This window comes from Ranitomeya imitator, chromosome 7, assembly GCF_032444005.1.
Source record: "Ranitomeya imitator isolate aRanImi1 chromosome 7, aRanImi1.pri, whole genome shotgun sequence".
In the NCBI taxonomy this organism is placed as follows: domain Eukaryota; kingdom Metazoa; phylum Chordata; class Amphibia; order Anura; family Dendrobatidae; genus Ranitomeya; species Ranitomeya imitator.
This window is the reverse complement of record NC_091288.1, coordinates 209,060,461-209,082,336: the sequence shown is the minus strand read 5'-3', so window position 1 is coordinate 209,082,336 and position 21,876 is coordinate 209,060,461. Positions and strand designations below refer to the sequence as shown.

General features: G+C 45.6%; 1 protein-coding gene across 1 annotated transcript; it reads right to left on the bottom strand.

Annotated features, from left to right (window-relative positions):
• Positions 1-3,218: 3,218 nt before the first annotated feature.
• SSTR5 (somatostatin receptor 5) lies at positions 3,219-19,106 on the bottom strand. Its single transcript, XM_069735511.1, has 2 exons — positions 16,221-19,106; positions 3,219-4,783 (listed from the first exon to the last, which is right to left on the bottom strand). The coding sequence occupies exon 2, from the start codon at positions 4,739-4,741 to the stop codon at positions 3,626-3,628; it is 1,116 nt and encodes a 371-aa protein (XP_069591612.1). The 5' UTR covers positions 4,742-4,783; positions 16,221-19,106; the 3' UTR covers positions 3,219-3,625.
• Positions 19,107-21,876: the final 2,770 nt, after the last annotated feature.

Genomic DNA, 21,876 nt, shown 5'->3' with positions numbered 1-21,876 from the left:
GCATCTCTCCCTCTAGAGGACCCAACATGTTCATGTATTGCCCTTTGATTAAAAAAAGAGAATCATGTAATTCTCTTTTTCACCAGTGGTGTCACTGTTGGAAAATTGAACACCTGCTACCAGGTTCCTCTGCCGATCACTGAAGAATCTGCCCAACCTGTTTGAAAGATCCCAAAGAAATTCAAAATATACCATATCGTCTGGTTGGTTTACAATTGTGACCTGATAAGATGGTGGTCTTCTTCCCAGGACCCCCTTCAATCTGAGAAAGAAAGGCTACAATGAGTGCTTCTGATTTTGGAGGACCCAACATGTACTGGTAATACCTAAGATAATCCTTTTTTCCATCAAAAATGGCAATGTAAGAACACCTCCTACCTGGTACCATTGCCGATCATAACTGATCACTAAGGATTCCAGCCACAGGACAACCTGCTAGGGATCTGTCCAACCAAAAGAGATTGTTCAAAACATAGATGGTTCACAATTGTGACCTTAGGGATGGTAGTTCTCTTCTCGGTCCCCCCCCTCCCCAATGGGCGTCTCTCACACTGGAGGACCCAATATTTCCTGATAAACTCTTTTGATTTTCAAGACAACTATGTAATACCTTTTTCCACCAGTGGTGGTAGTGTAGGAAAATTGAACACCTGCCGCCAGGTTCCTCTGCCAATCACAGCTGATCACTGATGAATCCAGCTACAGTATGAGGATGTGGACTGCCTTACCCCATCCCTACCCTGAAGACAACTCCCGTATATACGGCAGGAGATAGGAAGATAAGGTATAGTTAATGTTAGGTACAGGCCCAAGGATGGTAGGGGAGTAAAAGGTCAGGGACTTCCTGGTCATGTTTGCTTAGGAGTAGTGGAAGGTTTTGTTGGTAAAATATTTGAAGGGTTTCTGAGGGATGTTATTCTGGATTATCTCAATGAGAATAACTGTTTAACTCCATATCAGCATGGGTTTATGAGAAATCGCTCCTGTCAAACCAATCTAATCAGTTTTTATGAAGAGGTAAGCTATAGACTGGACCACGGTGAGTCATTGGACGTGGTATATCTCGATTTTTCCAAAGCGTTTGATACCGTGCCGCACAAGAGGTTGGTACACAAAATGAGAATGCTTGGTCTGGGGGAAAATGTGTGTAAATGGGTTAGTAACTGGCTTAGTGATAGAAAGCAGAGGGTGGTTATAAATGGTATAGTCTCTAACTGGGTCGCTGTGACCAGTGGGGTACCGCAGGGGTCAGTATTGGGACCTGTTCTCTTCAACATATTCATTAATGATCTGGTAGAAGGTTTACACAGTAAAATATCGATATTTGCAGATGATACAAAACTATGTAAAGCAGTTAATACAAGAGAAGATAGTATTCTGCTACAGATGGATCTGGATAAGTTGGAAACTTGGGCTGAAAGGTGGCAGATGAGGTTTAACAATGATAAATGTAAGGTTATACACATGGGAAGAGGGAATCAATATCACCATTACACACTGAACGGGAAACCACTGGGTAAATCTGACAGGGAGAAGGACTTGGGGATCCTAGTTAATGATAAACTTACCTGGAGCAGCCAGTGCCAGGCAGCAGCTGCCAAGGCAAACAGGATCATGGGGTGCATTAAAAGAGGTCTGGATACACATGATGAGAGCATTATACTGCCTCTGTACAAATCCCTAGTTAGACCGCACATGGAGTACTGTGTCCAGTTTTGGGCACCGGTGCTCAGGAAGGATATAATGGAACTAGAGAGAGTACAAAGGAGGGCAACAAAATTAATAAAGGGGATGGGAGAACTACAATACCCAGATAGATTAGCGAAATTAGGATTATTTAGTCTAGAAAAAAGACGACTGAGGGGCGATCTAATAACCATGTATAAGTATATAAGGGGACAATACAAATATCTCGCTGAGGATCTGTTTATACCAAGGAAGGTGACGGGCACAAGGGGGCATTCTTTGCGTCTGGAGGAGAGAAGGTTTTTCCACCAACATAGAAGAGGATTCTTTACTGTTAGGGCAGTGAGAATCTGGAATTGCTTGCCTGAGGAGGTGGTGATGGCGAACTCAGTCGAGGGGTTCAAGAGAGGCCTGGATGTCTTCCTGGAGCAGAACAATATTGTATCATACAATTATTAGGTTCTGTAGAAGGACGTAGATCTGGGTATTTATTATGATGGAATATAGGCTGAACTGGATGGACAAATGTCTTTTTTCGGCCTTACTAACTATGTTACTATGTTTAAGCAAGTTCTTCATGGAGTTCAAATGCAGGAGGCTGATGGGCCAACACGGGCCCATCACTTAGGTCAGTGGATTGCCATACCACTCCTCCATGCAGATCCATTTGTCGGGACCGGGACTTCAAGATTGGCACCGGGCTATCGGGCCTGCAGGGGAAGATGGACAGGGATCCTCAAAAGGTGGAGAATCGTGGAAACCAGGGTGCCCAGACATCGATGGAGATGGATCCCTATAGGTAGTGGAGACAGCAAGAAAAGGGATGCTCTATCGGGAATGAGTGCTAGGGCTGAAGGCATGTCCGATACCTGAGGGAAAGACTGTTTGACTGTTGAAGAGCACTTAGTGTCCCCCTGGGTTGTGTGTGGCAGATCCTGAAGATGGAGGCCTGGAGTCAGTGGAGGCCAATGGCCTACAAGTGAGTGTCATGCACCCCACACCTAACAGCACACTGGAAATAGGACACGATGTTACTGTAGGGCGCCAGAACGTTCAGGAGTGTCAGCTTGCCCATGACTAACCTTCTCGGGCACCTTACAACAGGACAACCTTCTAGTTAAAAAGGATTGTAAAAAAAGTAGAGAGGCATCTGATATAATCCATACATTAATCGTAATTGTAAAGGACGGTCTTAGCCCTGGAGAAATGTGGTCGGAAATAATGACCATGGAACCATGGAGGTTTCCAATGAACAACTGGGAGGGGACGGAAAAGTATAAAAAAAAAAACACAAATAGGCACAACAACCTCCATTGTTGTTAGAGGAGAAATGTGGTTGTGAAGACCCGAGGCGAACCTGACATAGGATAAGAATAATGGTATCTTTCAATATCTCATATCCCATCCGTCATTGTGAATTACCTGTCCCTCTGGCATGATAAGTGATTAAGTACCAGCAAGAATCATCCATATAAAGCACACATTAGTATGGAAATGCGACGTGTGTTTATATTACAATACTCCATTCACTTTACGGGTGTTTTAATCTGACCATGAACCAGAAACGTTGTTTCACAGCTGTAATTGCAAACAGAAAATAAGTTCACGTGAAAAGACTATCAAATGGGTTTCAGTGATCCTCTCGGTATATTGTTCTAGGATTTGATGGAGGAAGGTTTGAGAAGAATAATGCATAGGATGAGAGAGAGAGAAACGTCATTATTGACTGGTGGAACGAGACATGACATTTATATAAATACCGCAGTCAACGTTCCTCTAAATGTTCCTTCAGTTATGGATAAAAAACACATTCATCTTTAGATAGATTCAAAGAAAAATTCCCAAGAGCTCAGGATTTTCATTTCCAATCCAAATCTCTTTGCCGCAAGTGCTGGGTGGCTATTTACATTCCTCGCGAAAGGCTGAAGGCTCTGGTGTCTCAGACTTTACTTGTTTGCATGTGCCCGTTAAATTCAGAGTTCCGTGACGTGAGCATGGTCTCCTGGATTCGACTGCTCTTTTCTTGCCTATTTTCAGTCAGGTCGGCATCCTTGATGCCATTGCTTTTGCGAAGGCAGAGAACTTTCTGAAAGCTCTGCTTGAAATTGTCCGACAAGAAACCATAGAGGATTGGGTTGGCACAACTGTTGGCGTAGGACAAGATGACCACAAAGAAATACACGCCAACATATGCCGGTTCCTCTGGGACAATAAATGTTAAGTTGACTATGTTCAATATGTAGAAGGGAAGCCAACAAAACACAAAAACAGCCACTATGATGACCACCATTCTTGTGACTTTACGTTCTGATCTTCGACGCCTGGTGGATCCCACACGAAGACCAGAAGACTTAACCTTAATGACGATTAAAAGGTAGCAGAGGCAAATCACCAGTAGAGGTCCAAAGAATCCCAACACAGAGGTGTAAATAATGAATGCAGTAGACCAAATATTCACCGGTTCAGGCCAGTTGATGTTGCACGTGTGGAAGTCCTGTTGGACATCTGAAAAGATGACAACTGGGAGGACTACCAGAAAAGAAACAGTCCAAACAGTGGCGCTAATTAGTTTGGCCACTCGAGGTCTTCTCCACTTTGTTGACTTTATTGGATGGACTACTGCCAAATAGCGGTCAATGCTCATAACTGTAAGGCAGAAGATACTGGTGAACTGGTTTATACCATCAACCGTCAACACCAGCCTGCAAAGAAAAGTTCCGAAGGGCCAATAAGAGATGGCATTTTGGGTGGCAAGGAAGGGCAGACCTAACATAAAGAGAACATCTGCCACCGCCAAGTTCAGAATGTAGATGTTGGTGACAGTCTTCATCTTGGCATAACGTAGGACAACATAGATGACAAGTGTATTCCCACTGAGTCCAATGGCACACACCAGCAAATAAATAAAAGGGATGAGGACAGAGCTCATTCTTGACATCGAGGCCTCAATCACGGTTTCATTACAAGTCACATTCTTGCATATTGTTAAGTTGAGTTCCTTCACCCCTGGCTCTAGGAGAGAAGCCATTGGAAGAGAAATTGGGTCCATGGTCATGGTAAAATGATCTTCTTCAAAAGAATGGGAGCAGGAACTTCACTGAAAAACAAAAAAAATAAACGTGACTGATTAAAAATGAAGAGGAAGGAAGTCAAAACCATAAATTGGAAAGAGCTAAATTGACCTCATTGTAAATGCACCCATAGGACACTAAATTATACTGCTCATATGTACAAGAATGTAACTACTATAATACTGCTCTTATGTACACGAATAAAACTACTATAATACTGCCCCCTATGTACAAGAATATAACTACTATAATAGTGTCCCTATGTACAAGAATATAACTACTATAATACTGCCCCTATGTACAAGAATATAACTACTATAATACTGCCCCTATGTACAAGAATATAACTACTATAATACTGTCCCTATGTACAAGAATATAACTACTATAATACTGCCCCCTATGTACAAGAATATAACTACTATAATACTGCTCCTGTGTACATGAATATAACTAGTATAATCCACGTCTGAGCAGAGAACGTGAAACTAATATAATTACACTAATATACTGTAATAATTGGAGTAAATCATGTTCGGCTTTTATATTTTCTTACATAAAGCGGATTCCTACATCTATTCATGCTGTAAAGCTGGACATCTGCTGGCTGAATGCTCCATCCTCTCAGTATTATCTGCAGTACACCGCAGGGACCAGCTGTGAAGATGTCGGACTCTCAATTCTAAATATTTTTCTATCTACTGGCTAACACGGTACCAAGATATATTTCTTTCCTGGGTCACAGCGGAGAGTTCAGCATTATTTACTGCAGAATGTTTAAGAATGATGGAAGAATTACCATTAAATAAACCCGCGGTTGTACCACTGCCTGCAGAGTGGCCCTATAAAAGTAATGCCCTGGCCAGCTGCCTACTCCGCCTATCCTTCATCTCATATCTGCACATTAGTTTCCGCTGGATGCAATGTAACAAAAGGACATATTCAACCCATTTGGTAATCAGCTGAAAATTGCTTATTTGGCAACGGTTTCATGGCAGTGAGTCAATGACATGTAAGGGCGTCGCGGTTGAGTTGCTTTGACGGATGCAACATGAATGGACAATTACATCAGAGACCATTTCCACTCAGTGTGGGACTGTTCCAGATCATTAGGTTTATATTATTTAGGTCTTTCAATGGCAAATTTTGAGATGGGATTGGGCTGTGGTATACTTCGCTAGAAGCAAATATTGACCATGGACCTTCTTGACCAAGGCTTGGGCAGATCATCCTTCTAGGCTAAAAGAGAACTGGTTGACCTCACCTTGGGCCATGAGATGTGACCACCCAACTGGTGTTGTGAGAGGGGTGTTAGTACTTATTTAACCCATGAACTGCCCTGAAGTTTATTCTTGGCTATAACTTCATTGATGTTCAACCCAACCTCATCTTTGGAGGACGATTGTCTTCTACAGGTTCTCATCTCATGAACATGATGGAGCACCGATCACCAACGTAAATTCCACCGGCTTCTCTCCGTATCAATGGCCGGCTGTCACGTTCCTTTGGGCTTGTATCAGCAATTTGCTTACTTTCAAGAGAGACCTCAAATCAATAAGAGGCCAGGAAAGCATAGACAATAAGTCCGTGTCGGACTGAATATGGGAAACTACCCTGAATCCAAGGCTGGACATCTCATAGAATCTGCTCATGAAGAAGCTATCGGACTCATTAAGTAGAAGGACCTTTCCATTATGTTACCAATATCGGGGGCCAAGGCACAGGATATACATTGGGGCATAAAGTTTTTGAAAAATAGTCACTACAAGGCCACTCCAGATCTATGTATTCGTATTTGTCAGGAAGATATGAATTATTTTTCCATTATGCTGTGGGACCAAGCCCTGCTTGTAGCCCCCTCTTTCTCCCTCTTTGTGAATTTCTACTCCTTCCTTCAACCAAATGTCTAAGAAGTATTCTTTCGCCTTGCGGAGACTGACATGTTAAGCATGTCGAGGTGAGGAGACTTAAAGCCACAATGCTCCTCTGGGAAATATGCAAATTGTCTCTTCAGAGAGGAAGAGGACTAGAACTCTAGTGCCACCTATTGGAAGTAGCAATCCTAACAGTCAATGTCGACCCTTTAACGAGCTGGTTTGGCTTTTATCGTAAATCATGTGACAAGGCTCGTTAAAGGGTCGACATTGACTGTTAGGATTGCTACTTTCAATAGGTGGCACTAGAGTTATAGGCCTCTTCCTCTCTGAAGAGACAATTTTCAACCAACTGGTCATTCTGGAATGTGAGTTTTATGGCTCTGCCAGCTAGCAGAGCCAAGTGTGTTTTCCCACCAGGAATCTCTCTGTTTCCTGGGCAGAACACTGAAAGTCAAATTTAATAACACACAGTAATCCTAGAAACATGAAAATTAGATTTCCAGGATCTTGGCAATTGGGATTACGCATGGCAGCATTTTGCGCCATTTAGGGCCATCAGAAACCTGGGAAATTAATTTCTAAATCACAGGCATACCGTGTTTGGACTCTAAAGAACGGTAAAAATCACAGGGAGAAAAAATAATGCCAATATCGCTGGCCTGTGGGCTTGAAGGCCAGAGATATTGAAAAAAGGAGTTTTAAGTAACTTTCCAAAATAGGTGTACCTCCCGGAAAACAGTCCACATGTGAGGTCAGCAAGGTGGGAGTCCCTAAGTCAGATAGCAGCTAACACCATGCTGGGGTGCTAAATCATCTCCTTGGGAACCCTCCTCCCCTTTATCAACATGTCATACCTGTGACCCAGATTTAGTAAGTTTTGTACCTTTATCCCTTTTTATAACTGTTTGTACATATGTGTATTTTGTCACACTGTAATATCTTTAGCATACATTGTCGATTTTTTCTGGAGTAAACTTATAAATGTGCTAGCTTTGTTCTTTTTGCTCTTTGATCGAACCAACACGTACTCCGTGCAATGTCATGCTACCTGGGGTTGGTTTCTGTCTATATACGCTTGGTAATGGATCACACTTATATCTAACAAGGAACTGGTGGCAACCTACCATACTGGTGGTACTGGGGGATCCTGGCAGTGATGGATGGAGATTTATATGTGTATCCTCGGCTTGGGACTGGTGATATATACCGCCCTCACTGCAGAGTACCCCAATAACCAGCACATGACAGGGCAGCCTCTCCTGCGACTTCTTATCCTTAGGTGCAGTTCCCTTACTGACCTGAGGGTAAGGGGGCGCCAGTGAGCTGCAACTGTGCAAGCTCCATCACAGATTGGTGACGGTGGGGTGATATCGATATCCCCCGGCTCTCTTGTCTGCAGAGAGGGGTTTTCTTGACAGTATTTTGCGCAATGTGTAGAGTAGTATTACCTTACTACTTACTAGGTAACAGTGTTCTCTAGGGTCAGAGCTGGCGCCAGTCCTGACTACAGTCCCCGCATAGTCCGCTGCTCTCGTCCCTGTCATTTACATTGCTCTCCCACAATTCCAGTCCTGTTGTTTTATCTACTTCATCAGGTAACAGCTCAGAAAGGACATATTCAATAGGAAAAAAACACGACTAAAATTAGATTCGCAGAAGTAATTCTGGTATTCTGGAGAGCACTTTTCAAGGAATTGTCCATTTACCCGTGAAGTGTAATGATAGCAGGAGAACCTATAAATAATAGTGGGGAGAGCTTTCAAATGGAATAATTGCAAACCAGTAATATTCTCTAATGTAAAAGCGTGCTCAGTGCACTCCGCGAGCAAGGGATCAAAGAGCGAGCCACCGCCGGTCACCGGGGACAATGGCAGACGGCCGAGCTGCAGGGAACGGCTGGTAGTTATAAGGACATCGGGCATTGTAGGCCACAGCGATAATACACACAGTGATGTCACAGTACAGGGATAATACACACAGTGATGTCACAGTACAGTGATAATACACACAGTGATGTCACAGTACAGGGATAATACACACAGTGATGTCACAGTACAGGGATATTGCACACAGTGATGTCACAGTACAGGGATAATGCACACAGTGATGTCACAGTACAGGGATAATGCACACAGTGATGTCACAGTACAGTGACAATACACACAGTGATGTCACAGTACAGGGATAATACACACAGAGATGTCACAGTACAGTGATAATACACACAGAGATGTCACAGTACAGTGATAATACACGCAGTGATGTCACAGTACAGGGATAATACACTAGAGGGTGGACATTAGTGGTCCGCGGCATCCAGAGGGTGGAGTTTAGTGGTCCGCGGCATCCAGAGGGTGGAGTTTAGTGGCCCGCGGTATCCACTAGAGGGTGGAGATTAGTCGCCCGCGGCATCCAGAGGGTGGAGATTAGTGGCCCGCGGTATCCACTAGAGGGTGGACATTAGTGGCCCGCGGCATCCACTAGAGGGTGGAGATTAGTGGCCCGCAGGCTTTCTGAGTCCATACATCCACCTTCCCCATATCCCATCCTCTCCCATGTCAGATAATGTGGACCCCCTCCTATAAAGCATGTAAGACGCAGGCTTTTATTTTCTGGGGCTGCCAGTGATCAGCTGTAGAAAGTACCTGGCAGCAAGTGCTCAGTTCCCCTGCAGCTCCCCCACAGGGCAATAAAACCATTACACAATGGAAGTCAATAGAAAGCGCGGTCCCCCTGGGAGAGTCTCGTTCTCAGAGGCGATTTCCCTCTTTTGATTCCAAACACTCTAATAATGATGTTTTTCCTGAATCCCCTTTCAGTGAACGGCAGTAATCGCTGTAATTCCTCCGGCAATCCGTCCTTAACAGCATTAAATCCGCTCTAAACCTCCTCCTCGTTTGCCGCCGGTGGGTTCGGCACTGATATCACACGCTCCGCGTCCAGTTATGCCAGGGAATTACACAAAGCGTCAGGTCCTTCGGCACCGACGCGCGTCCTGGGAGCCGAGCGGCTGCAGCGCTGCCATTGTCTCCGGGCTCGGGATTAGTGGCAGGGGTGTTGTACTAATCTCGTCGTGGGCTCCGCTTATTCCCGGTGTTGGCAACGCCCGGCTGCTTGGAAAGGACCTTTTGTGTCAATTTTAGAACTTTTTTTCTTTACTTTCATTGAATATTTTAGAATTACGCAAAAATATCCAAAACTTCTACGTTTAAAATTCAGCCTTTCCCCATTAAATAGTCAATGCCCTTGGGAGTATTAATTGTCTGTGCTAGACCACCAGAGATCGCTACATTTTACCCTTTCACAACCCTAAACCATCAGCATTCCAACATTTTACCCCCTTTAACTGCCCTGGACCACCAGGGATCCTTATTTTTACCCCTTTAAATTCTACTTTTACCCTTTCACTTCTCTAGACTACCAGGGATACCTACATCTTACTCTTTTACTGCCATAGACCACCAGAAATCTCTACTTCTACCCCGTTCCCTGGCCTAGCCCACCAGTGATTCCTACATTTTACACGTTTTCCTACCCTGCATCATCAGCATGACATTTCCGCCCCCCCCCCCCCCTTTTACTGCCCTAGACCACCAGGGATCCTTATGTTTTCCACAGTTTAACTGCCCTTGACTACCAGCATTTCTACATTTTTCTCGTTTCACTACCCTAGACCACCAGGGATCCTTATTTTTACCCCCTTAAATTCCCTACACCACTTGAGATCTGTACTTTTAGTCATTTCACTGGCATAGTCCAACATTATTTCTACATTTTTCTCTGTGTCACTGCCTTCGACCACCAGGGATCCTCACATTTTACACCTATCCCTACCCTACACCATCAGCATGCCAACATTTTTCCCCTTTTAACTGCCCTAGACCACCAGGGATTATAGATTACCAGTGTTCCTACATCTTTGTGGTTTCACTGCTTTAGACCACCAGGGATCCAAACATCTCCCTCTTTCACTGCCCTAGACCACCAGGGATCCCAACATCTCCCCCTTTCACTGCCCTAGACCACCAGGGATCCCAGCATCTCCCACTTTTACTGCCCTAGACCACCAGGGATCCCAGCATCTCCCACTTTTACTGCCCTAGACCACCAGGGATCCCAACATCTCCCTCTTTCACTGCCCTAGACCACCAGGGATCCAAACATCTCCCTCTTTCACTGCCCTAGACCACCAGGGATCCAAACATCTCCCTCTTTCACTGCCCTAAACCACCAGGGATCCCAACATCTCCCCCTTTCACTGCCCTAGACCACCAGGGATCCCAGCATCTCCCACTTTTACTGCCCTAGACCACCAGGGATCCCAACATCTCCCCCTTTCACTGCCCTAGACCACCAGGGATCCAAACATCTCCCTCTTTCACTGCCCTAGACCACCAGGGATCCAAACATCTCCCTCTTTCACTGCCCTAAACCACCAGGGATCCCAACATCTCCCCCTTTCACTGCCCTAGACCACCAGGGATCCCAGCATCTCCCACTTTTACTGCCCTAGACCACCAGGGATCCCAACATCTTCTCCTTTCACTGCCCTAGGCCACCAGAGATCTCTAGTGTTACCACTTTTACTGACACAGGCCCTGGACCACCAGAAATACTGAAATTTACCTCTTACATCATTAGACCACTAAGTATACTGACATTAGCTCCTTCACAGCCCTAAACCAAAAGGGTTTTTTTTGCATTAAACCTTTTGCCCCATTAGACATTGAGGGTTGCTGCTAATGAAGCCTTTACTGCCTTAGACCACCGGAGAGGCTGGAGTTAACTCTTTCACTTCACTAGACCACCAGGGATACTGACATTATTAACCCATTCATTGGCCTGTTCACCATGGATGCTGACACCGTCACTTCCCTAGCCACCAGGAATATTAACATGAATTCCTTTATTGCCCCAGACCACCAGGGACACAGACAATAATCTTCACTGCATTAGACCCAGATGTTAATATTATTTCAGTACTCACTATTTGTGGTGGAGACCCTATAATTATAAGTTATGTTCTCTAGATTGGACAAGGGACAACTTACTGATCACTGGGGGTCCGATCAATGGGACCCCCAGAGCTGCATCCTGCGCTCGGCCATTTCCAGCAGTCTCATTTAAAAGATAACGTATGATTTTGGGAGGATACCCCTTAAGTATTTTGCCATTTAGAAAATACTAAAACGTGTATTTAATTTTTTTTCTCTTCTAAATTAAAACGATAAAAAATCTCTGCTTTACGGAATCAATCAGTGGATCCGGGAGCGACAATCAGCGAAACTCTGGTGTCATGTGATTATAATTTGTAAAGCGCTGCGGAATATGTTGGCGCTATATAAATAAATTATTATTATTATTATTATTTACAACATTCTGCCCTCTAGTGGCCACTGCCTGCACCTGCTACAGGGACAATATTGTTTCCTGACTCCATGGGACAGAATTAAAGGTGTTTTCCAGTTTTATGTGAATCAGGTTTATTAATCGTATATTGGAAAGTTCTTCACCTTATAAATACAGTTTGTGTTTTCATTCAGTGCAATTTCATTATCTCTATCGACTCCAAAAAATGGGGGCAGCACCCCAAAGTCACAGGATGAAAAAAATGGCCGATAATCAGGCCCTGCTGGGTGTGTAGGTTTTGGTGATGACCTTGGAGGCTTTGTCTTTATCTATGCAAGGAAACGAGCTTCTTTAACTAGTCTGAGATGAGGCCCCCCTTATCCTTGTCCCAGGTGTGTCCTCCGTGCTGAGACCACCCCCACTCTCCTGGGCAGTCAGTGAATAGCTGGAGTAGTGGTCATTGCTGGAGACTCCACACCAGCAGTTTCCCATTGACTCTATGTTATAAAGTGACTGTTCAAATGCTGAATGTGTAGGAGATAATCAGCGTCCCCTGCACCAGCTTTCCTTCTCTCTCGGCCCCTCTTCTCTCTCGGCCTCTCTTCTCTCAGTCACTCTTCTCTCTCAGCCTTTCTTCATTCTTGGCCCCTCTTCTCTCTGAGCCCATCTTCTCTCTCAGTCACTCTTCTCTCTCGGCCTTTCTTCGTTCTTGGACCCTCTTCTATCTTGGCCCCTCTTCTCTCTTCGCCTTTCTTCGTTCTTGGACCCTCTTCTCTCTGAGCCCCTCTTCTCTCTTCGCCTTTCTTCGTTCTTGGACCCTCTTCTCTCTGAGCCCCTCTTCTCTCTCGGTCCTTCTTCTCTCTCGGTCCTTCTTCTCTCTCGGTCCTTCTTCTCTCTCGGCACCTCTTCTCTCTCGGCACCTCTTCTCCCTGAGCCCATCTTCTCTCTTGGCCTCTGTTCTCTCGGCCCCTCTTCTCGCTTGACACCCCCTTCTCTCTCGGCCTTTCTTAGTTCTTGGACCCTCTTCTCTCTGAGCCCCTCTTCTCTCTCGGTCCTTCTTCTCTCTCGGTCCTTCTTCTCTCTCGGCCCCTCTTCTCTCTCGGTCCTTCTTCTCTCTCGGTCCTTCTTCTCTCTCGGCCCCTCTTCTCTCTTGGCCCCTCTTCTCCCTGAGCCCATCTTCTCTCTTGGCCTCTGTTCTCTCTCGGCCCCTCTTCTCGCTTGACACCCCCTTCTCTCTCGGCCTTTCTTAGTTCTTGGACCCTCTTCTCTCTTGGCTCCTCTTCTCTCTGAGCCCATCTTCTCTCTCTGCCTTTCCTAGTTCTCGGATCCTCTTCTCCCTCGGACCCTCTTCTCCCTCGGATCCTCTTTTCTCTCTGCCCTGCTTCTCTGTTGGCCCCTGTTCTCTCTCGGCCCTGCATCTGTCAGCTCCACTTTTCTCCACCCCAGTAATCCCCCAATATTTTTTTCTGCTCTGAGCGGCGCATGTTTCTCCTCTATGATATCGCAGTGACATCAATCATTAACCCACAGGAAACATTTGTCCTGGGCAGATATGGGCACAGGACTGGAAACCCTGATTGTCATGTAGTTAACCCTTCACTTCCACTGCTACATTCCAGAACAGTGACCAATCCGAGCAGTGGAGTCGCTAGGATCTAGTACCAGGGTCACCAGCCATCATCATACTTGTGCCCGTCCTTCTGCCAGTGGCTCAGATGGTCTCATATATCACCAACTCCTCTGTATACCAGCAGTGTATACACTACATATATAATACTGCATTGCACACTGCATACTAAGCTATGGACCATTTAGTGGTCAGGGAAAGCCGAGTGGTCACCATTGTCTAGTGATGCAACCCCAGTTTTAATGTAAATGCAGAATTAGGCAATGTTGCCTTAAAATCCTTTGTTACATTAGTTTTTGGGAAAGCTGGACAACCGACAATGTCACTACCACCATAGCTTCTATAGGAGATGTCACCCAGCTTTCCCCCAAGTCTGTCTTTGTAGGCAGTGGTGTGGTAGTGTGGGTACCTGCATAACTAGGCTGGATGGGAACCAATATTGGGAGCTATTTCAGCAAGGTTTGATGAAAATGTGGGTGACAATTACCAAAAAGGCTTCAAATGTATAGATAAATAGATAGACAGATAATAGATAGATAGATAATAGATAGATAATAGATAGATAGATAATAGATAGATAGATAATAGATAGATAGATAGATAATAGATAGATAATAGATAGATAGATAATAGATAGATATATAATAGATAGATTGATAGATAATAGATAATAGATAGATAGATAATAGATAGATAGATAATAGATAATAGATAGATAGATAGATAATAGATAGATAATAGATAAATAGATAATAGATAGATAATAGATAGATAGATAATAGATAGATAATAGATAGATAATAGATAGATAATAGATAGATAATAGATAATAGATAGATGATAGATAATAGATAGATAGATAATAGATAGATAGATAATAGATAGATAGATAATAGATAGATAGATAATAGATAGATAATAGATAGATAATAGATAAATAGATAATAGATAGATAGATAATAGATAGATAGATAGATAATAGATAGATAGATAGATAATAGATAGATAATAGATAGATAATAGATAAATAGATAATAGATAGATAATAGATAGATATATAATAGATAGATTGATAGATAATAGATAGATAATAGATAATAGATAATAGATAGATAGATAATAGATAGATGATAGATGGATAGATAGATAATAGATAGATCAGGTGATATTAGATCAGGTTATATCATCCATTAGGGTATGTGCACATGTAGAAAGCTCCTCTGCGGATTTTCCCGCAGCAGATTTGATAAATCCGCAGTGCAAAACCGCTGCGGTTTTTCCTGCGGATTTATCGCGGTTTCTATTGCGGATTCCGCTGCGGTTTTACATCTGCAGTTTTCTATTGGAGCAGGTGTAAAAACGCTGCGGATTCCGCACAAAGAATTGACATGCTGCGGAAGATAAAATGCTGCGTTTCTGCACGTTTTTTTCCGCAGCATGTGCACTGCGGATTTCGTTTCCCATAGGTTAACATGGTACTGTAAACTCATGGGAAACTGCTGCGGATCCGCAGCAAAATCCGCATCGTGTGCACAGAGCCTTACACATTGATTGTAACATATTGTCGGCTTCGTTAGTCGTTCAGTGACTAATCAGGGATCTATAGATTGTATAGTGGGAGCTCAGGTGATTGAACGCAGTATAGACAGAGTTTAGGATTTGGATACAACCGGAATTCTAGCTAAAAAAAAAAAAAATAAAAAAAAAAAAAAATCGGGATTTGGGAGGTGCGCGGAGCTAGAAGTTGGGGAACAGACATAGAATTAAGGAGCTAAACAAAGCAGAAAGGATTTTTTGGCACAAATATACAGCCAGAATGAGGGAAACACACAGCTAATATTTAGGGAACAGGTGTAATCAGACCTCAGGGCTCAGCCAGGGACAACCGGAGTATGGCTCATTATAGGCAGGCAAAACAACACAGCAAGGATGGGGGGCACAGGATGGGGGGCACAGGATGGGGGGCACAGGATGGAAGCACATGATTGGCGGGCACAGGATGGGGGGCAGCAGAGCCACAACTAGAATTTTCCTGTATCTAAATATATTTACCAAGACAGAATAATATATTATTACCCGGGACATAAATTGTGACAGACCCCCGGCTGTACAGACCCCCCACATGTACAGTATATATATATATATATATATATATATATATATATATATATATATACACACACTGAGGGTGGATCCACAGCTAGAATGGTGGAGCTGAGCGGATCCAGCAACAGAAGATCCATAAAGAGCAGTGACCCTAAATATCCAGCTGTGAATGTACCCCATCATCATCATCATCATCATCACCCCCCACTGACAAGACCTCGCTGGTCGGAGATGGGTCAGGAGGACATTCCTTGCTATGGATCATACAGATGTAGCAGAGCTGAGTTTATCATAAGTAGCAGCGCAGCAGACGGTGACATCACAATATGTTCTCGGTGATTTTACATGGGACTGCAGGGGATCGATATCGTTGTTTTAATTCAAAAACCCTCCTGAACTCCGGTGCTCCGCTCTGCTACATCCCCGTGTGAGGGTCCCGGCAGTGCTGAGCTCCGGTGCAGAAGGACCGGACAACAATCTCCGCTCTGCTATATCAGCACTTACCGGAGTCCGTCTCGTCTTCTCTGCTTCTCACCAGGTCTCCCATGTTTCCTCCCGAGTCTCGGGGCAGAGTCCTCAGTGGTGCAGGTGAGGTCCACTGGATAGTCAGTAGTGCAGCCTGCCCCTGTCTACCTCTCTCCAGCAGGCACAGGGCGATCCTGTGTAACAGTCTCAGTCCTTGGTGGTACAGGCTGATTCACTTCCACAGTTTTCAGTAGTGCAGACTGCTCTTTTTGTATAATCCCCAGTAATACAGGCTGCACCTGTGCAATAATCCTAGTAGTGCAGCCTGATTCGCTGCACCTGTTCTCAGTAGTGTAGCCTTGATCCAGCCCTACAGAGTAGTGCAGCCTGGTTTTGTAAACTTGTCCTCAGTAGTGCAGCCTGATTTTGTAAACTTGCCCTCAGTAGTATAGCCTGCTTATGTACACCTGTCCTCAGTAGTGCAGCCTGCTTATGTACACCTGTCCTCAGTAGTGCAGCCTGCTTATGTACACCTGTCCTCAGTAGTGCAGCCTGCTTCTGTGCATCTGTCCTCAGTAGTGCAGCCTGATTTTGTTCAGCTTTCCTCAGTAGTGCAGCCTGATTTTTACACCTGTCCTCAGTAGTGCAGTCTGTTTCTGTGCACCTATCCTCAGTAGTGCCGCTGGTGTGTGCACCTATCCTCAGTAGTGCAGGCTAATTTTTACACCTGTCCTCAGTAGTGCAGCCTGTTTCTGTGCACCTGTCCTCAGTAGTGCAGCCTGTTTCTGTGCACCTGTCCTCAGTAGTGCAGCCGGTTTCTGTGCACCTGTCCTCAGTAGTGCAGCCGGTTTCTGTGCACCTGTCCTCAGTAGTGCAGCCTGTTTCTGTGCACCTGTCCTCAGTAGTGCAGCCTGTTTCTGTACACCTGTCCTCAGTAGTGCAGCCGGTTTCTGTGCACCTGTCCTCAGTAGTGCAGCCGGTTTCTCTGCACCTGTCCTCAGTAGTGCAGCCTGTTTCTGTGCACCTGTCCTCAGTAGTGCAGCCTGTTTCTGTGCACCTGTCCTCAGTAGTGCAGCCGGTTTCTGTGCACCTGTCCTCAGTAGTGCAGCCGGTTTCTGTGCACCTGTCCTCAGTAGTGCAGCCTGTTTCTGTGCACCTGTCCTCAGTAGTGCAGCCTGTTTCTGTGCACCTGTCCTCAGTAGTGCAGCCGGTTTCTGTGCACCTGTCCTCAGTAGTGCAGCCGGTTTCTGTGCACCTGTCCTCAGTAGTGCAGCCTGTTTCTGTACACCTGTCCTCAGTAGTGCAGCCGGTTTCTGTGCACCTGTCCTCAGTAGTGCAGCCGGTTTCTGTGCACCTGTCCTCAGTAGTGCAGCCGGTTTCTGTGCACCTGTCCTCAGTAGTGCAGCCGGTTTCTGTGCACCTGTCCTCAGTAGTGCAGCCGGTTTCTGTGCACCTGTCCTCAGTAGTGCAGCCGGTTTCTGTGCACCTGTCCTCAGTAGTGCAGCCGGTTTCTGTGCACCTGTCCTCAGTAGTGCAGCCGGTTTCTGTGCACCTGTCCTCAGTAGTGCAGCCGGTTTCTGTGCACCTGTCCTCAGTAGTGCAGCCTGTTTCTGTGCACCTGTCCTCAGTAGTGCAGCCTGTTTCTGTGCACCTGTCCTCAGTAGTGCAGCCTGTTTCTGTGCACCTGTCCTCAGTAGTGCAGCCGGTTTCTGTGCACCTGTCCTCAGTAGTGCAGCCTGTTTCTGTGCACCTGTCCTCAGTAGTGCAGCCTGTTTCTGTGCACCTGTCCTCAGTAGTGCAGCCGGTTTCTGTGCACCTGTCCTCAGTAGTGCAGCCGGTTTCTGTGCACCTGTCCTCAGTAGTGCAGCCGGTTTCTGTGCACCTGTCCTCAGTAGTGCAGCCGGTTTCTGTGCACCTGTCCTCAGTAGTGCAGCCGGTTTCTGTGCACCTGTCCTCAGTAGTGCAGCCGGTTTCTGTGCACCTGTCCTCAGTAGTGCAGCCGGTTTCTGTGCACCTGTCCTCAGTAGTGCAGCCTGTTTCTGTGCACCTGTCCTCAGTAGTGCAGCCGGTTTCTGTGCACCTGTCCTCAGTAGTGCAGCCGGTTTCTGTACACCTGTCCTCAGTAGTGCAGCCGGTTTCTGTGCATCTGTCCTCAGTAGTGCAGCCGGTTTCTGTGCACCTGTCCTCAGTAGTGCAGCCTGTTTCTGTACACCTGTCCTCAGTAGTGCAGCCTGTTTCTGTGCACCTGTCCTCAGTAGTGCAGCCGGTTTCTGTGCACCTGTCCTCAGTAGTGCAGCCGGTTTCTGTGCACCTGTCCTCAGTAGTGCAGCCGGTTTCTGTGCACCTGTCCTCAGTAGTGCAGCCGGTTTCTGTGCACCTGTCCTCAGTAGTGCAGCCGGTTTCTGTACACCTGTCCTCAGTAGTGCAGCCTGTTTCTGTACACCTGTCCTCAGTAGTGCAGCCTGTTTCTGTACACCTGTCCTCAGTAGTGCAGCCTGTTTCTGTACACCTGTCCTCAGTAGTGCAGCCTGTTTCTGTGCACCTGTCCTCAGTAGTGCAGCCGGTTTCTGTGCACCTGTCCTCAGTAGTGCAGCCGGTTTCTGTGCACCTGTCCTCAGTAGTGCAGCCGGTTTCTGTGCTCCTGTCCTCAGTAGTGCAGCCGGTTTCTGTGCACCTGTCCTCAGTAGTGCAGCCGGTTTCTGTGCACCTGTCCTCAGTAGTGCAGCCCCAGCTTCTTCTCTGCTCTCCTCCAGGATCCCCCTCCAGTCACAGGCGGCTCCGGTGGAGGAGCTCAGTGGGGTCCTCGTCCACCTGCTGCGCTGCAGACTGTAGTGAGCGGCTCCTGGAGGATCAGCCCCTCACTGTGATGTGGGGAGGACATCCCTCCTGGGGAGGACCGCAGACATGCAGAGCCTCATCCACACTGTGCTGTGGGAAGGTGTGCGCTGCCTAGTCCAGGGGAGGAGAGGAGGAGAGAGGGGAAGAAAGGAGAGGAGAAGAGGAGAGGAAAGAAGGGTAGGGGAGAGAAAAAAGCAGGAAGAGGAGAAGAGAGAAGTATAGGAGAGGGAGAAGGGGAGAGGAGAGGAAAGAAGGGAAGGGGAGAGAAAAGGGAAGAATAGAAGAAAGAAGAATAGGAAAGGTGAGAGGAGAAGAGAAGAGGAAAGAAGGGTAGGGGGAAAAGAGGGGAGAGAAAAAGCAGGAAGAGAAGAGAGAAGAATAAGGGAGGGAAAGAGGAAAGAGGGGAAGGGTAAAAGAGGGGAGAGTAAAACCAAGAAGAGAAGAGAGAATAGGAGAGGGAAAGAGGGTAAAAGAGAAGTGGAAAGAAGGGAAGGGAAAGAGGGGAGAGAAAAAGCAGGAAGAGAAGAGAGAAGAATAAGGGAGGGAAAGAGGAAAGAGGGGAAGGGTAAAAGAGGGGAGAGTAAAACCAAGAAGAGAAGAGAGAATAGGAGAGGGAAAGAGGGTAAAAGAGAAGTGGAAAGAAGGGAAGGGAAAGAGGGGAGAGAAAAAGCAGGAAGAGGATAAGAGAGAAGAATAGGAGAGGGAGAAGAAGGGAGAGGAGAAGAGGAGAGGAAAGAAGGGTAGGAGAAAAAAGTGCAACGAGTAGGAAATAATAGAAGAGAAGAAGACGGGAGAGGAAAAGAAAGAATAGGAAAGGATAAAAGGGAAAGGGGAGAGAGGAGGGAAGAATGAGAGAGGAGAGAGGAGAGTAAAGAGGAGAAATAATAGGAAAAGATAAAAGGAGAAGAGGAGAGGAGAGAAGCGTTGGTAAAGAAAAAGAGGGAAGAGGAGAGAACAGTGAAGGAGACAATAAAAGAGGAAAGGAGATGAGCAAAAAGGAGAGAAGACAAGAGAGGAGAGATAAGTGGAGAGGAGAGAAAGGTAAAGGAGAGAAAAGAAAGGAGAAGAAAAAAAGCGGAGGAGAGAGAAGTGGTGGGTGGCCCAGGATTGGCAGGGCTGACACAACGCTGGAGAAATCCCATGCCCCCATAGGGTGAGGTTGGTGACATGAAGAGGTGGCTGAGTGCTATGTGTAGATAGAGGGCTGCTGGGGGATCATAACTCTGTAACCTGACAGCTTCCCCATGTGTCCATAGATTGACTCCTAGTCTCTGTAATATGTCACTATATCCTGTGATGTCATCAGTTATAATGGTGACATCATCTCATATTGTGACTGCAGTGATGTCTTGACTTGTGTTGTATTAGGCAGCTGTGGCCAGAGTGACAGTCAGTAGAGAATTTTTAGAACTGGCTTGGAGGTTGAGTATAGGAAGAAAGCAGCTCTGATGTAGTATTACCTCTCTTGGTTCCGGGGAAGGGAGATGGAAGAAAGCAGCTCTGATGTAGAATTACTTCTCTTAGTTCCGGGGAAGGGAGTTAGAAGAAAGCAGCTCTGATTTAGTATTACCTCTTTTGGCTCTGGGGAAAGGAGATAGAAGAAAGCAGCTCTGATGTAGTATTAACTCTTTTGGCTCTGGGGAAAGGAGATAGAAGAAAGCAGCTCTGATATAGTATTACTTCTTTTGGCTCAGGGGAAGGGAGATAGACGAAAGCAGCTCTGATGTAGAATTACTTCTTTTGGTTCTGGGAAAGGAGATAGAAGATAGCAGCTCTGATGTAGTATTACTTCTTTTGGCTCTGGGGAAAGGAGATAGAAAAAAGCAGTTCTGATGTAGTATTACTTCTTTTGGCTCTGGGGAAAGGAGATAGAAGAAAGCAGCTCTGATGTAGAATTACTTCTTTTGGTTCCGGGAAAGAAGATAGAAGATAGCAGCTCTGATGTAGTATTACCTCTTTTGGCTCTGGGGAAAGGAGATAGAAGAAAGCAGCTCTGATGTAGAATTACTTCTTTTGGTTCCGGGAAAGGAGATAGAAGATAGCAGCTCTGATGTAGTATTACTTCTTTTGGCTCTGGGGAAAGGAGATAGAAGAAAGCAGCTCTCATGTAGTATTACTTCTTTTGGCTCTGGGGAAGGGAGATAGAAGAAAGCAGCTCTGATGTAGAATTACTTCTTTTGGTTCCGGGAAAGGAGATAGAAGATAGCAGCTCTGATGTAGTATTACCTCTTTTGGCTCTGGGGAAAGGAGATAGAAGAAAGCAGCTCTGATGTAGAATTACTTCTTTTGGTTCCGGGAAAGGAGATAGAAGATAGCAGCTCTGATGTATTATTACTTCTTTTGGCTCTGGGGAAAGGAGATAAAGAAAGCAGCTCTGATGTAGTATTACTTCTTTTGGCTCTGGGGAAAGGAGATAGAAGAAAGCAGCTCTGATGTAGAATTACTTCTTTTGGTTCCGGGAAAGAAGATAGAAGATAGCAGCTCTGATGTAGTATTACCTCTATTGGCTCTGGGGAAAGGAGATAGAAGAAAGCAGCACTGATGTAGTATTACCTCTTTTGGCTCTGGGGAAAGGAGATAGAAGAAAGCAGCTCTGATGTAGTATTACTTCTTTTGGCTCTGGGGAAAGGAGATAGAAGAAAGCAGCTCTGATGTAGAATTACTTCTTTTGGCTCTGGGGAAAGGAGATAGAAGAAAGCAGCTCTGATGTAGTATTACCTCTTTTGGCTCTGGGGAAAGGAGATAGAAGAAAGCAGCTCTGATGTAGTATTACTTCTTTTGGCTCTGGGGAAAGGAGATAGAAGATAGCAGCTCTGATGTAGAATTACTTCTTTTGGTTCCGGGAAAGGAGATAGAA